Genomic DNA, 17903 nt, shown 5'->3' on the forward strand with positions numbered 1-17903 from the left:
TTGTGTTTCACATAACCTGTTATATGTCGCCTGTTCCCATGTCGGAATACCAACAAAACTGTATATCACAAAGCATATTTAGCTAATTATACCAATTCGAAATCAATATTCATAGTTAAGACAGGACAACGTCTGTCGGGTACGTTAGTAAAATATAAAATTAAACACATAGTATATACAAAATCGCTACTGTGAATTCACTCTGCGAACATTTAAATAGGCCGTAAGCATCTTCTTTGAAAACGGGGATCTATGCAACAAATTCTAGCCCTTGGTATTGCAAACTTGGCCTTTGCCGTCGGACATCCCATAGGACCCAGGTAACACTGAGTGTTTTAGAAAATGAAAAACGGCTTAATGTAGAAAGTTGCCAATACTTTTATTGATTTTCGAAGTAATCTCCGTTCCTCTCTACTAATCGTGGCATTTGATGGAGCCACTAAGAAAAGCAGTGGACCCATGCTTCCTTATGCTTCTTAATGCCTCTTCTATGGCATTTTCGTACACTTTCACCGCATCTTCGGGGCTCGTAAAGCGATAACCTGGAATTTTATCTTTAGTTATTTTGTATAAATGAAAGTCACAGGGCGCCAGGTCAGGACTGTATGGCGGATTACTCATTATCTCGACACCTGCCATAGTAAAGTATTCACCAGTCCATGCGAAGGTGTTTCTTTTCTTTTCATCGTTTAAGTATAGGGAATCAATATATATAATTTAATAATAAATCACTCACCGAAAATAAGGTTAATTTTCACGTGTAAAAAGAGTTTTAGATTTGCCGCCAATTCACAAAAACAAATGACAAATGAATGCAATATACTACATTAGTTCTAAAATTGAAATTCAAAAAAAGTTTTCATTAGAAATGCTTCTCACTGGCCAGTTCTTAACATTTTCAGTGTTACCCAGGTACACAGTAACCCTTGGGTTGCACACTACCCCCCCCTTTAAGTCCCAACTGTAAGTCCCGTTATTAAGTCTCAGTTTTCAAATTTCCCCCCACCCCACTCCACCTTTTCACCTCACAATTTCACCCCACCTTTAAAGGATAGTAGGGAAAGTCGCTGTACAGACTGTTATAAAAGTGTCGTGTAAATTTATGTTTAGGTTTTTCTTATTTGATGATTTTTACACACATTGCGGCCATAGGACATAAAATATAAAGTTACAAACGCATTAACTTTTGCTGAAAAACTGAAATGGTATTGGGCTGGCCATGTACCGAGAATGACTAGCAGAAACTGGACCAAACGAGTTACCCAATGGAAAGGACCACCAACCTTAGACCGCTGGGAAGATGATCTGAAAAGATCAGCTGGCATAAACTGGCACTCCATAGGACAAGACCGACAAAAATGGCCATCTTTGGAGGAGGCCTTCAGCAATACCGAGGTTCCTGTTTACCATACATCGACATTATTTTGTAAAAGTAATATGTAGAAAATAACATATTGTGATAGGAACTAAATATGTCATAATGATAAAATAAAATATTACGATTTTTTTCCAGATATCGATGACTATTTATTGAATAAACATTTATTTTCATTCAATACAAAAATTTGCGAATTTATTTCAAATCGTGACTACTTAATTCGTTTAATCAGTGACTTCATATAGACTGTATATATATACCATCGTATAGCGTCGCCACGCCAGACATCGGTTTTACGTGCGGCTATAGATGTTTCACATCAATATGTTTCATATATATTACTTACATAATCTAACTACCTACCAACTATTGTAAAACAAGAAATAAAAAGGCTTATTATTATTATATTATTAGGGAAATGGTAATACACGATCAAAAAATATTATTTATTTGATAATTAAAAACTTATGACTTGAACTCTGAGATATATATAAAGACAAATTCATAGAAATTTTCATTCCGAAAAACTGACCAGTTCCTAGGGTAGCATAGCAAATGTTCACCGTTGGTATCTACTTAAAAGGTAGTCTAAGTAAAATCAGAAGAATCAGAGAAACGAAGTTTTTGGGGGTAGTACATATGCTATAAAAATATAATTTATTGTGTAGATTAGACAAATTAGAACGCAGGAAAAGTCGAGCTTTGCTCCCTTTCTCGCTAGGGCTTCTATCGTTTCATAACCCTTCTTCTTTGGCACTCTTCATTTATGATGGTCGTGTTAGTGTGTCTTCGGCAAGCCTCTGCGCCTGGAAAAAGACTGGTAGGTGCATTTACAAGATCGGTCCAGCGAGTAAGTGCTTAGAAGTCTGGTCTTCCGCTCTGTCAAACACAGATTTGGGTAGCAAAGTGTCGAATGACGATTTTTTACCTGTAGCCGTCTCATTATTTGTTTGTTTACACGTTTGTTACCTTACAGCAGTCCTAGCATTAATCTCAACCACATCATACCACACTAGTGGAAATTAAGAGTCTAGACTTGACACTATACTTAGCGGGAGTATCAGACAAATTCCGTTACATTTCTATCATAGGAGTCCTCTAGACTTTACAATATAAATCAAACTAAATTCTACTCGTGAGACTTCTCTATTACAAAGAAAACCAGTCCACTCGTTAGTGGTGCTGCGATATTGCGGCTACTCGATTGTGATTCTCATGTCATTTTCACATGTGTATATTGATTGTCCTCCTTGTAACTTGCGTGATGTTTGAGAAAAAAAAACAAAATAAATAGCCGGGAAAATAGAAAAACATCGATTCTACCTGTAATTCCCTTGACACAAATCTAATATAGCGATAAAATTATTACGAAAACCGATTCCGTAGCTGAAGCAATAAAGTGTTTGTCCTCTTTTCCCGGCTGTCCTTTCCACCGCACTTCAGATAATATTTACACTCGCGTAAACCTTTATTTCTAAGTTTACAAATCTAATAAATAATCCTGCACTGCAATATGTGTTTCATTTTTTGATCATGTTATTTAGCTCAGGCTGATTTCGTGTATTAAGCAAAATCATTTGTGAACTTCAACAATGGTTTATAAATATAGAAGAGGGGATGGGATGGGCTCCACTTTGTATTGCCACTGGTATATGTTCCAACACTTTATAATGATATAGTTTTTATAGTAGGCAGATCTTTAAAAAAACGACGATAAACAAGTTACAGATGCCTTAGATTATGCCATAAAATAGAAGTGGCAATGGGTATATAGCAAAATGCACAGATAAAAGCTGGACTTTAAAGACGATATGGGAAGGACCAATGGGGAGAAGGAGAAAAGAGTTATGCCCTTATGTTGAATAGAAGACATAAAATAATTAGCTGGATGCGAATAGAGAAAGAAAGCCTAATAGATGTGGTAAAAACGTTTATAACAAACCTCAACTGTATATTCAACCACAATAAATGGACTTAAAATATAATTATCAGTAGTCGAGTCAAGTCTGCCACGTATCAGGGGTATATACTGATACTGGAGGCACTCGAAGCCAGGGGTTCATTAAAATTGTTCATATTATCACATGTCACGAGATAACGTTAAGAGCTAAAATCATTACACGATACGGTGGCACTCGCTTGACCCCGCTACAAATACCACTTAATGTGTTTATCGGACACAACTTGGCAATGTCGTTAGTTGAAGGGGTGTTACCAACCAGCGCTGGCACGTAACCGCACTGCAGTTAAACCGCCGCGGTTTTGTGTTTGTTTTTATCGCAACTTAAGTAAATATAAGCTACCAAACAACGTGCCAATATAAATATGTACTTTTGATATATTGGCGGAGAGTTACCAGTTCTTCTTGTCCGCAAATCGAACTGGTAATAAATGTAAATTTAGAATCAATTTAACATCTTTTCTATTGCCATTTACGAAGACAGTTAGAATAAAGTTTCTTCTAATATCGTTAAATTCTCGTAGTAACGTAGGCTGTATCTAAAATTTAATGGGGATGTTGTCGTTGGTCTGACTGTAAGGACAGTAAGGACTGACTTCGCCAGACGCAATATGCAGGCAAACCATATCCATAATAAATTAAATAGGCTGCTTAATATCTTCCTGCTCACGATGAGCATATAATTTTAACGAGAAAAGCACCAGGTCTAGTGTCAACAACACTACTCCTCTTAAATCTTTGTCCACTTAGTTATGATTGTTATTATTCGTTTTTGCTGTAAAACAATAAAACAATTATTAGTGTATAATCCGCCTTATCACACGTAAAACCTACATCCGGCGTGTGACGCAAAGTCATGAATAATTTCCGACACGTCGATAAACTTGACAAGGAGATGACATTTCATTTTTCCATTTTCTTTATCAATTTTCTCAAAGAGATCAACGCTCCCTGAAATCATCAGTCACAGGAGTTTCTCAGAAACAGTTATTTTGACGATTCTAATCTATCTAACCGAGATTGGTCTGAATATCCATAGTTCCTACCTTCACACTTTTAAATCGATCTTCGTTTTAATTTCATTATATTAATCAATTTTGCTGGCTGGCCAGGATACAACCATTGCACTGAGCGCTTCCGATTATCGTAAAGAATCCATTTTTCATCACAGGTAATTATTCGGTTTAAAATACCTTCATTATTGTGCTGGTTCAGTAATGTAACGCAGCAGTCGACGCGCGTTTGCCGGTTTGCTTCAATTCGTGAGGTACCCACCTTTCAAGTTTTTTAATCTTCCCAATTTGCTTCAAGTGAATTAAAACAGTTTTATCACTAATACCGCAGCTAACTTGGACGTGGTTTGCAATGGATCCGCTTCCACAATAGCCTTTAATACTTCATTATCAACTTGGGTGTCAGGCCGTCCACGGGGCTTGTTCTGCAGGTCGAAATTTTCAGAACGAAAACTTTGGAACCAAAAACGAACTGTGTTTTCTTTTGCACCGCCATACACATCATTCACCCTTCGAGTCGTTTCCGCAGCACTAGTGCCACGGTGGAACTCGTACTCGTAAATAATGCGATATTTTAATTTTTCCATTTTGTAAAATGAGTGACGCAAACAGTAAAAAAACAGAAGAAAAAAACAAATTAATGACCGTCATCGAAGCACAAATACATTAGTAAATATCTGGGCAAATTTGGATTTGAAATTCCTAACCAAAGAGGAGGTATTTGAGGTCAAAGTAGCCAGTACGACAAAACGCCAATTTCATACCTAATATATTAAGTATTCTTAAATTTTCCAATTTTCCGCGCAATTTTCTTATTTTTTTCTTTTATAAGAACCTTTTCCTGAATATGACAAACACAAGAAAAAAGAATTAGCGAAATCGGTCCAGCCGTTCACGCGTGATGCCGTGACCAAAGGAAATAGGGATTCATTATATATATATATTTCTTTTACCAATGTGGAGCTGATATATAAAAAAATACATTCACATATTTTTCCCGAAGGATGGCAAAGACTAAGGCACACCACTTGCATACGTCTGACAGACCTCGTTTCCTTCACTCTCCCATCATCTCTCATCCACATTAATAATTCATGTTCAGCGGTTCAGAGTAGTTTTGAACTGTCCCTTTTCTAGTATGTTCTGGTTTTGGTCCGACCCAACCTCACTATTCACAAATCATGATGTTTTAATTTATTTCTATGGGGTTATGGAGTATGCGCCACCACATTATTCCATGGTACACCATTGCCGAGTGAGTGATGAAAAATTTGGAGCTGTTTAAGGTGGAGACGTGAATAGAGTTCAGTGTCGGTTTTTTTGTATCGAGATGTTCAAATAAAACACTTTGTTTGAAGCTGAGTAACAACTGACTTAAGTCGTTTAAAATATGAGCTTATAACCTATACATACATAACATTCGGGTAGAGGGGTTGCGACGCTAACAAAAACTAACTTTGCTTATCTAAGGGTTAACAAATATAAATGACACTTATGTTATTGGACATTATCAGAAACTGGAATGTTAAAATACAATTTATGAGTGTGGTACTCGGTAAAACTAAAGGGCTCATATTGATGGATTATTTTATGTGAACAAATAAAAAAAAATATTGGCTTCAAGTGTGATGATTGTTTAGTTAATTACGCTTCCAAGTGTGTAGGTGTGTGTGTGTAATTAAAACAAAATGTTTTACAAATGTAACTTATCATTTTTTTGAAGATCCTAATAGTTTTATCACATTAATGAATAAACTAATAAGATTCACGATTGCGAAATTATTATTATCAAACAGTCAGTAATTTGTAGATCTAATAATATTGGCAAATCGAATATACCACAGGTATTAGTTAATTTGCCTTTAATGTCAACTTATGAGCTTTCTGACATTTAATGACAATGACAGCTCACAGTATTGCCATTGCTCTGAGATAAAATTGTTTTAATTTTCTTTTAAATTCGAGTTCTACCAGTTGAAGTACCAACAAATCTTGGTACTCCAACGTATTAGTGTAATTGTTGCATTGGTGTGCTAATTTATTTAAATTTAATTATGATGGTTATTTAAAATACTTCTGACTATAATGTCTATATTTTAAAAATATTTTAACAAGCTCTAATCCCATTTAAGCGCGAGTAATGAGTCTATAAAATGTAATTAACTGATAAACCATATTTGTAAGAGTCGGTTATGGAACAGGGTCACTGTAGCAGCTAAACTAAACCTTCGACCAGGTTTCTCAATTCACGTACTTTTTTAATAAATGTTCACTCTCATAATATATTACAAACATAACAGTTGTATTAACCTTTATAGTAATGATAGTAATAATTAAAATGTATAAATAGAAAACTAAAATAAAGTTAAAAATGGTCTCTGTGACGGTGTACCTTTAATGGCGGCATTTTCTCGCTGTAATGCGTGATTTCTTTGCAATACAGCAAGTACAGTAACTAAGTGGGCTAAAAGTTCGTAGGCTGACACATAGATGGCGCTACTAATATTAAATTTAAATGATTTTTGTTAAGCCCTAACCGAATTGTTAATACGATACAACCTTTTTCGGTCTGGGCACAAGATTTTTGCGTCTGTTTTATGATCGTTTGTCAATAGCCCAGTAGTTGATTAGCCTGACAGCCTGAATTTTACTGTCAAAGGCAAGGCGGTTTGCTCACGATATTTTCCTTCACAGTTGGAGCGAATGTTCAATATAGAATACACAACAGATACAAACTTCACTCTTGTGTGTTTACACTATATATTTTTTTAAACATTTTAAAGAGTATAGGCCTCCTACAATTGATTCCAACTCTCCCTGTCTTGAGAATTTTTATCCCAATTTTCTCAATCTTCCTTAAGCTCTTTTTCTTTTTCCTGGTGGCCCATTCGACTTTGTTACCCTCTTGGTCCATCTGCCATTGTTCATGCTAGCGTTATGGCCCGCCCACTTCCATTACACTTTTTTTCAATGGGTACATCAATAGCTTCTGTTTTGTTTCTCATATCTGTACTTCCGATCTTTTCCTTCCAATATTCGTTGACAAGTTGTTATTATTCAGTCATATATCCATAATTGACTACCGATAAAAATACAACATACTCGTGACTTAGACTTTCTTCTTTAAGTACATATATTGGTATCTCTGCCTTCAGTACTTCTTTGTACCCCCATAATTTATTCCACAACATCCTAGTTCGCTCTATCGAGTTCGCGAATTTATAAAATTAAAATTTATCGCCAGTTCTTCTCAAACTGCGCTCTGGATTTAAGAACTGGCAGTAAATTTAAATTTAGAACAATATATTTTAGACGTTCGAAATTTTGAGTTTTAGGACATGTCAATAACCATCTTAAATTTAATGATATTTTTCCAGTATCCTATCAGAAGCCCGTGGTCTACCTGGTGTTCCATCGCTGAACGATACTACACGTCTCCGTACGCTCCGAGTGGACCGTGCAAGACTCACCAAGCTGCCAAGCCATTTATGCACCCATGCACCTCAACTACGGGCATTGTAAGTAAAGTACTTCTTTCTTATAAGAAATATGCTCGTGTCGAGAAGTCTGCATAGACCACTGGTCTGTATTGTTGACTCATAACCCTAAACCTATGCTGCTAAAGTTCAGCACCAATGTCTTCCATCGTTTATCGTATGATGTAGGAAAACATAAGGATTCCAGCAAGCATTGAAGCCAGAAAATCTGATCTTCAGAATTCTGCATCTGTTTCGTGATGATTTTTTTAATACCAATAAAAATAGATCAAGTGTATGAAAGGGCCTTTTTCCCGCGACTGGCGCAAGTGTGTCTCCTGCCTCGGCTTGGGCCGTAACGAGGTGTTGCACATGCGCACTGGCACACCCCTCAGATTTATTCCATTTCGGCTTCGGTGCGCGGTGGAGGGAGAGTGATATGTCGACCGCGTGTTTGTGTCCCGCGCTGTGTACGATGCGCAAACTTCCCCCCATTCTCTTCTTTAATGCTCAAGAAGTTTGCCGGTACCTGTATCGCAATAAAGCGAGGAAATACTGCCAGATTTAAAGATACACTTTTTAAATTTATTTTTATTATTTTTTAATTATTATTAAATACTTTAAGAAAATTTTAATTTGATATTCAGGTTTTTCATAAACGATTTAAATTATATAGCCCCAGAAATATTACAAATCAATGAAAAATATTGAATACATTTTTTAACAAAATGATACCTTATTAGGGTGTGTTGTGATGGTGGAGAAAATGAAGGTATTTACGTGAGGGTGTTTATGTGGCTTATGATAGAGAAGATTTAGCGCTATGGATATTCTTAATATTCTTTCTAAGATTCCGCCATAGCTTTAACAAGTCAAGGCTAAAAATATGATATGTCCGGTCTGCAATTCAATTACAAAGATCAAATCAGTCCCATCACTCAACGTAATTATGATATTCAAATTTGAATTATAATCCCAGCTCATAATGTTATCATTTAATTCAGTTAGTTATAATTACATAGTCCGGCCATAAATTATTATAATATTAATAGTTACATTTGAAAATTAACAAAATTTTAACATTTGAATTTGGAATCTGTCATTTTTATATAATTGTTTGGTTTTTCTTATTTTGGCGCCAATACATTGTACAATATTTTGCGAAATTAAAATGGAGTGTAGTGATAAAGAGAACCGAACTGCTGTTATTGCATTACACAAAGTAGGTATGAAGCCAATTGTAGTATTTAAAATTCTCCATACGCTTGGTATTTGTAAAATGTTTGTTTATCGGTGTATTAATAGGTACAACGAGACCTCCTCGTGACAGAATTAGATCTGGCCCTCCACGTAGTGTTCGTACGAATAAGGTGATCAAAACAGTAAGAGAAAGAATTCGAAGAATTGCTGTCCGAAAACAACAGATTTTATCTCGGGAGATGAAGATAGGAAAAATTAAAATTAAAAAATTGAACCACATTTTTTTTAAAGAAGGCAGTGAAGCGCCTTAGCAACACCAAGTTCAGCAACTAAGATTGGTCCTTCCAGCAAGACTCGGCGCCGGTCATAACGGAACGTTTGGGACTTCATTAGAGCTGAAGAGAGGCCGTCTTCCCCGATCTTAATCCGCTTAATGGTCAGTTTTAGACAGTACAGCTTGCTCTAATCGCCAGATAATTTGGAGTCCCTAACACAATCCGTACGGTTGGCAGTGAAGATTTTTCCCATGGAAAGAGTGCGAGCTTCTATTGATATATGGCCTCAACGTTGACGGGACTGTATTGCACTTTGTATTTTGAATAAGCCTTTTTGAATTGAGGCCTTTTATATTTATGTATGAAACTACACTGTAAAAGTAATATTTTTTTTTCAATACGGCTTGTATGATGAAACGAAGCCGGAGGTCTCAACCCAAACATTCGTCAGAACACTCACCATAGTACACTTTATAGAAAAGAGAGATTTATAGGGAGAGAGAATCCAGCCGATCAGCCGTTGGAGATTGATTCGACAATCCCTTCGCTGAATTTGGTGATAAGAAAGGAGCTGGTATTTCTGCATCTGTATATTTAACACTAAGAATGTTAAACTATACATCCCTTACGATAGTAAAACAATAACAGCTGACCAGAAGTTACTAAAGTTATTATTATTTACCAAAAACTTTACTTCCGAGTTTAAAAAATTGACTACTTTCGGTAAAAATTATTATTCTATTAATAGTTTGAGTGTAACGTTATTAACATTAATTTGATAACGTAATAATATATTTTAATCATGTGATATTTGACAATTGACATCGTTAAATGTAAAATTCCTGTAAGAATTTAAACGCCATTTGCGACAGAATATGCGAACTTTCAATTATACGATAACCGTTGTATCATATTCTTGCAAACAGATTATTGAAGTGAAACTTCTTCATCGGCGTTGGAAAAAAAATTACCGTCACATTTTTCCGTTTCGCGCCATCCTTCTCCCTACCACGGTTGATCCGGAGAGATTCGAAGCCATTTATAAAAAATAATTCTATTACAATTAATGAAATTCTGTAATAATCTTAGTAGTAAATGAAATAATTGTATTATTTGTATTCATGTCTATGATATTAAAAGTCTTTTGTTAATATTCATCTAATTTAACTTTATTTAACCAATTTCTGTAAAGTTGCATATAGTAGATCATTTTTTCGAAAAATAAGGTCATAAACAAGTTTCACTTCTTACGTACACGTACACATTAAAAAAATAGTAAATGCTCCTCTTAAATTTGTATGTAAGGTAAGAACGTGTGTATTACTTGTATCTTTAAAAGTAATTGAGTTATTTCTGTATTATAATTTAGTGAGGGCCTGTGTGGGCCGTAAGAGCCCTGCCAACAATGCAATATGTAATCAGGTTGATTGATCGCTATTAAGCGAGAATTTTAATAGAAATATACAAAAAAAAATCTTTATTTGTTCAGATATATGTACAATAGAATTCAGATTGAGGCCTCCCTAGTAAGTCAGAGACCTGTGACAGGGAAGCTTCGCTCTTCTTTAAATTTACAAAGTTTCATCAACCAACACAATTGGTTTAAAAAAAATATATATATATATGAATATATTATGATGACTATGTAATGTGTTTGTGAAAGACGAAAACAAATGTGTGCGCGTGTTGCATGAAAAGATGGATTAAGGAAAAAATATATTAGATGATTTAACAATGCTTCTGTTTTGTTGTAGTTGAGTGTACCGAGCCAATGGTTTAAAGTTGTTTTACATTTGTGGTATGTAAGATTATGAAAGCTAAGGGTTTTATTTAAACTATTATAGAGATAAGCTGAGCGATTGTTGTATTGATTACGTGCAAAGGTAGTCTTGCAAATTGTGTAGCTTATTATATTATGTTGGGTCCTTTTTTGAGGTGTGTCTGTTCTATGTGGAGAGGTTGCGTCTCTCCTAAGGACACAACGGAGAATATAGAGCTGGCGTATGGTCAGTAGTTTGCAAGACTTGTACAACTCTTCAGTTAACTTAAATTTACAATACGATGTTTCACATCTTTATTGTTAAAACATGGGGCAAACGGGCAGGAGGCTCACCTGATGTTTAGTGATACCGATATAGACACTAGCAATGGTTGCGTTGCCGGCCTTTAAGTGTTGCTAACAGATGGGGATTCTCCACAGGTGAAATTCCCCTGGGGTAATCTCCGTTCGAACTGCACCTTCTTTTCTTCTGTTGAAATATTCTAGGTTTCAAATCTACAAAATGAAATCTTGTTCAATTCGGCGTGTAATCTTTATTAGAACAAGACAGTGGAGTTATCTATATGAACACTATACTTTTCATTCTCTAATACTACTAATAAAGTCAAAGTCAAGGTTAGGTCATGATTTTTATATAACACAATGTACACTTATGAACGTCAAAAAGAAGAAATATACATTATATGCTTCTAATTTTACATTTACTGCCAGTTATCAAATCAAGGGTTTAGAATGGAAGAGAAGAACTAGCAATAAACTCTCCGCCACTCTTTTTAATCGCCAAGTTTTTTTTGTATTACATAACGTTTGTAAGGTAAAAATATTGTTTGTGTTAAAAAGATGTTTTCCTACAAATGGATTTTTAATTCGAGTTATTCCTTAGTTTATGAATTCAGGATAAATGGAGGTTATGCCAGATGCCTAGAAGTTTACCGCTACCTCTAACTAACCTCCGGTATTTTGGACGTATGTATTTCCAAATCATTTAACCGAATATCCCATATTCTTTTCTTTTCAGAGATATAAGATCAAACCAGCTGGACGAAGTGCCTGATCTTCACGAATGTTCTGAACTTCGGGTCCTGTGAGTAGTAGTAATCTATTTCGATATGTTTTCAACTGCCTTAAAAGGAAGTTTCTTGGAATTATAGAATTTGAATATATCTAGACAAACGCGTGTGCTAAATTTATGTCCACAACTATGTAACAGAGAGACTCGATCTTTGTTCTTTAATTCATAATTCCAACTAAGGGTACAAGTTTCATGAATTTTAAAAAGTTTTTTTATTATTTTTATTTAAAAATCAAAGATTAAAAAAACGGCTCAACGTAAGAGTCTTTCGTCCAACTTCGATTTTGTGTTAAAGGTACACTGCCACAAGGACCAAACTTGTTTAATTTGTTTTAATTTTCTAAGCCTCCTTTCAAAGGTCTCCCACAAATGTCGGAGACCTTCGATTTTCTATATCATTGCAGCATACATATTCCGACGTTCCAATACCTCACTTTTCTTCTCTTGCTTCTCTTTCCATCCCTAGGGACTCTGTTACTTTCTTTTCCATTTTTATCATTCTTCTCTTATCATGTGTCCGCAATTCAGTTTGGCGTTGTAATAACTATTTTGTTATATAGCTAATTTCAGTGTATGTTTTCTGTAAAGCGAAAAATAATGTAATAATCGTTTATATCAGTTTCATATTAGTCAAAGACAATCCATGCAACTCATTGTACACTTAATAATGATCTGGTGTCTCTGGACTTTGATGCCTGATCTGTGCCTGACAAATGTCGTAGATTTTGTAGCTTTTAAGAGATGCCTACGAAGTTAATTGCGCATTTAAAAGAAGGGGGTTGTCACTCATTAGCAGTGAGGTTAACCTTATGATGGCAAAATGATAATAAACTAATCTAAATTATCATTAAAAAAACAACCTGTATCAACACCGAGCACTACATAATCCGGATTACAGTAAGTCACGTCATTATGTACACGACCTTCGACGGAGTGAAGGCCGCCTCCAAAGTTTTCTTTTTGTCTCTCATCCTCTCCGCCATGTTCCAATTGCACAATCTTTTTATTTCCCTGGAAAACTAGGAAGATAGATTAAAAGTAAATTAACATTTACTATTCTCAAATCAATCAACGGTCAATGAGAATTGGCAAGAAATTTTTTCCCATTCTTTTGAATTTTCTAATTTATTTTACAAGCAACCATAACACTTATCTTCACAGGACATAGAAATAACCAAGGACGTTTTCACTCTGTAATCTATGACCAAATGTTAGTACAATATTTTTCATTACAGGGATATGTCAGATAACAAAATAACGACAATTGGGAATGGCGCGTTGCGTGGTCTGCGACGCCTTCACGACCTGATGCTGGCCAGGAACCGCATCAAGAAGATACCATCTGATGCGTTCTTGCAAACCAGCCGGCTTCAGTTACTGTAAGTAGAACAAAACAATGCAAAATATTTTTCAAAAACCCCTGATTTTCATTTGGAGGAGAGACTATTACGCAGAGCTACTTACACAGAAGCATGGAGAGTTTAAAATAATCACGACACTGGTGATATATACTCTGATCGTGCCTACCTTCTAGGCCTAGAAGAACTAAAGCATACAAAGCCATGTAAAAAGCAACCCATATATTTGTCTCTAAAGGTTAATAATAATAATTTATACAAGAATATGGTGCAAAAAAAGCGTAAGGTGGTACAATAGTAAGTTCGCATATTCTGCCACACACAATGGTGCGCAAATTTGTCTTTAAATGAGTTTTACATTTGACATTATTTGTCATATGAATTGGTCAATTCTTATTTTATTTGTATCGTACATATTATATCAAATGTTATTAAATTTATATCAACTACAGTGTCTCACGCAAATAATAAATTGAATAATATTTTTTTCCAAGTCGATTTTTAAAGACTAGTCGGAATATCTTTTAATTCTTTCGTTAAATTATTGTAAACCTTAATTGCCATACAAAAGGTGTTCTAAACAGTTAGATGTTCCAGATAGATTTTTGGCACAGCCAATTTCTCCCCATGTATACTTCTTACTTCGATTTGTGTGATGTATGTCTCTGTGTACGAATAAGGACATTTCTAAAATATAAATACAGGGAAGAGATACAATTTTGAGCTTCTTAAATAAAGGTACGCAACTATCAACACATTTTGCTTCACAAATTGCTCTAATACATTTCTTTTGAGCCTTAAAACCCCTATTTACTGAATTTTGTGACGTAACTTATGTGTATGAGTGAGAGAGACGTCTATGTTATATCATGTGCATTTTGCTAGGTGATCGTAAACTAATTTATAATATTCTGATGTATTTAAGCCTTTAAGATGCAATTAAATGATGTCGTATTTGTTCAAGGACTTATCTCTCTTAGGTTTTATCTCTTTTTAACGCATTAGAATGGCGTTAGTAAATAAAGGACCAACACATTCCTGCGTTTGCTAATGTCACGTGGTCTGTTGTACTAGGCAATCACTGCTGTAGTGTTGCCACCAAAGACAATATTACAAATTAAAGATGGCAATTACGATACCAATGATCGCCCGTTATGGACATGAATTATCTCCGAATCGACCTGAATTTTAAATTTGGTAATCTGCAATTTCATTTATCTCAACAATGGTGCATAAATATTAATGTATGTAATTATATGAATTGAATACTACTTTTAACCTCTCGCAAATATCAGGCGTGTTTTCTGAGCAATCTCTACTTTATAAGTGACATTTGACAGAGGTCATAGACAATTTTTCCACAACGGAGCATTTGTTAGACAGTATTTGCCGCACACCACTACAATGTGGAACCAGCTGTTCCACTTCCAGCAACAGCAATTCCACTTAGGGTCCTTAAGAAAAGACCGCATCAATTCTTAAAAGGTCGGCTTGCGAGCCTTCTGGCAGTGTGAGTGTCCATGGGCGGCTACATAACTCACCATCAGTTGAGCCAGTAACATAAAAAAAAGATATAATATTGGGATATAGGATATGACGAGTAGCAGTTACACAGGTTTTTAACCGGACGGGCTTGGGAAGAACTTTCTGCCGTCGGTATAAAATCTCAGCCGAGGTGGCTGTGCCAACGAGCGTTTATCGCTAGACAAGCGATATGAAAACTACACAAAAATCTAGCCCGTTGCGTACTCAAGATTGATAAACGCTATAAAGTCTGTCTTCAATTTAGAATTTTTAAAGACAATTTAATTAGTAGAATTCAGAAAATGTTCAATAAAATTTAAAATAAAACGAAAATTAAAATTTATCACCCAATTATTATTCAATTCCCTTATTTGTCGAGTCATGTGTCTTAACTTCAACAGTAATACAGACTATAATAAATTAAATAAACACGATTTCTTAACCATTGGTTATTACCAGCTACGACTCAAAAGAGAGCTTGCTTTGACAATGTACTTATAATGGATCCTTACTGGTTCCTAATCTGAATATAATGGAGACTGGGTCTACGGGTACCAAGTAAAAACCTGAGGCGGAAGTTTCAACTTTTGGATGTACCGCGCACACTCCATCTTGGTGCGAGAAATTCATATAATAAATAGAATTTCCATTTCTTACTATATTACAATATATATATATATATAAATATATATTAATGTTTTTTATTTGTAGGATTGTCAGTGTATTTCTATCGCATTAGTAGTAACTGTTTAGATAGAATAATTACCTGTGAAAATGAATACATAAACATTTTGTATACTTGTACGAGCCAAGGCTGTCCTTTTATCATTTATGGCATAGCAATTAACTAAATCGTGGGAGTTACGCCCCGAGAGTATACCCAGATACTTTTCATTAATTCGTTATATAGCAATTAAAATTTCATTAATTCGCTCATATTCTATTGTCTCGTGCAAATGGTTAAGAGTAAAAATAAAATCCTGTATAATATATTTTATTGTTACGAGATAGAAAATGCCGTAGATTTTTTCAAGTGTTTATTTCTTGAAAAATCAATGAGGAATTTATGGGCACAAATTAATTGCAGAGATGCACTTATAACACACAAAAACACAGTCACTAATTACTTCACTTATGCACACTTCACACAGTACTTTATCACTTGTATTCACTTTATTCGCACTTTATCGCTTCGGTGATTCTCTCTTGTTATCGCATTCAAAACTAAAGGCGACTAGTCGCGTTTCGGCTTGCTTATATATCCCTGGGAATAATTCTAAACAATATTGGAGAACTCTCTAGGCGGGCTTGCTACTGAGTAGCCATTGCACAATTCTAGAACGTCCACACTCTTTCTCTCTTTCGCACGTTGCTCCGTCCTTGTCGTACGGCGTTCTAGAGTGCTCAGTCTAGTTTCGAGAAAGTTCTGATCTTCTCTCTCTCTCTCTCGTATCATTTCGATCTTGTCTCACACCTAGAAAATTTGGTCTAGAATATTCCTTCATCAAAGGGGTATACCTAGGCCTGAAAACGCCTGAAAACGGGTCTCCTGAAAACTGCACCACTCTCCTACAGATGTTCTGAAACCGACTGAAAAAAGGTTTCAGCTTCCTGAAAACTAGGGTAACATTATGGAAATTACAATTTCCTAATATGTGATTGACCCTCTCCTGAAACGGTCAGAAATCATATTACAGCCTGCTGAAAAGTTCTCTAACTAGTGGAAAAATCTAGAAACATTGCAGTCGACCCGTCGTAACAATGTTTTATTGTCAAGATGATCGGTGTAAGTATTGTATAGTTTTATCGCATTAGTAATAACTATTAGAATAGAATATTTATCTGGAAATAAATAAACATTTATACTTATACGACTTCTAATATAGTTTATTCTTAGAATAACTGCCGCTTTTGTATTCGAGTTCCGGTTATGCAAAATACGTTCGTTAGTTACGAAACTTTAGTTACAGATTTAATGCTATTTACGAAGTTTTAATGATACGTTCAGAGACTTTATTGAAGTAAGAATTTTCAATACTAATAAGCAGCCAACTCAGGGGGTTTTTCCTCATTCCTATTTTAGGACACTCACATCTTGTAGGTAGAATATATATTCAAGAAATGTACTTTATTTTTTCATAACGATTCTATACAATTTATAAAGCCTAGAATGGAACCAAATTTAGAACTGTGGCCTTAAATGTATATTTAAAATCACCTGAAGCCGTATACAAAAAGAACTTTAACTTTAATTGATATTTAGGGGTTGTTTACAGACCTCAGAAACCTTTGTTAAATAGTTAATTTGTTGAAAGCTTTGTTACATAGCAGTATAAATAAATTTTATTTTATGTTAAGTGTTAGGTAATAATAGATAGACATACAAACACACATTCACACACTCACACACATACACATACCCCATGTGGTGTCTTTATAAATAATAATAACAATAATCGTTTATTTGCCAAGATAGTGGTACAATTAGATCGAACAACTACAAATATCCGCACAATCTCCCATAAATAGGCATGCAAATGTCATATCAATTTTTACAATAGCATATACTAAGAGCATAAAATAATGTCAAAGTTAAGTTATTTACAATTGGTGTCAAATCTATGGTCCAAATAGTCGCCCACGCCATGGCACCTTGCCTTTAAAAAAATTATATATATATATATATATATATATATATATATATATATCTATCTTTTTATGTATTTTTTTGTTAATGTTTTTACCTATTATTCTAATAATATTGTTTAGTCATCATAAACATTCACTATTTCTTAAAACCTTCGGGCGTTCCAAAGTCGTGGAGGCCTGATGAACTGAACTCTTACCTAAAACAGGTATCAGTTACA

The 17903-nt window shown here is 34.9% G+C and overlaps 1 protein-coding gene across 2 annotated transcripts in view; it reads left to right on the top strand.

Annotated features, from left to right (window-relative positions):
* The window catches only part of LOC123717849 (lutropin-choriogonadotropic hormone receptor), a 133082-nt gene that overhangs the window by 109100 nt on the left and 6079 nt on the right, over positions 1-17903 (top strand). For both annotated transcript variants that reach the window (XM_045674099.1, XM_045674100.1), the window contains exons 9-11: positions 7729-7869; positions 12101-12166; positions 13390-13533. In XM_045674099.1, coding sequence (XP_045530055.1) covers positions 7729-7869; positions 12101-12166; positions 13390-13533 — 351 coding nt within the window. The remainder of the gene's footprint in view (positions 1-7728; positions 7870-12100; positions 12167-13389; positions 13534-17903) is intronic.

The sequence above is a fragment of the Pieris brassicae genome, chromosome 13, assembly GCF_905147105.1.
Source record: "Pieris brassicae chromosome 13, ilPieBrab1.1, whole genome shotgun sequence".
Lineage (NCBI taxonomy): Eukaryota > Metazoa > Arthropoda > Insecta > Lepidoptera > Pieridae > Pieris > Pieris brassicae.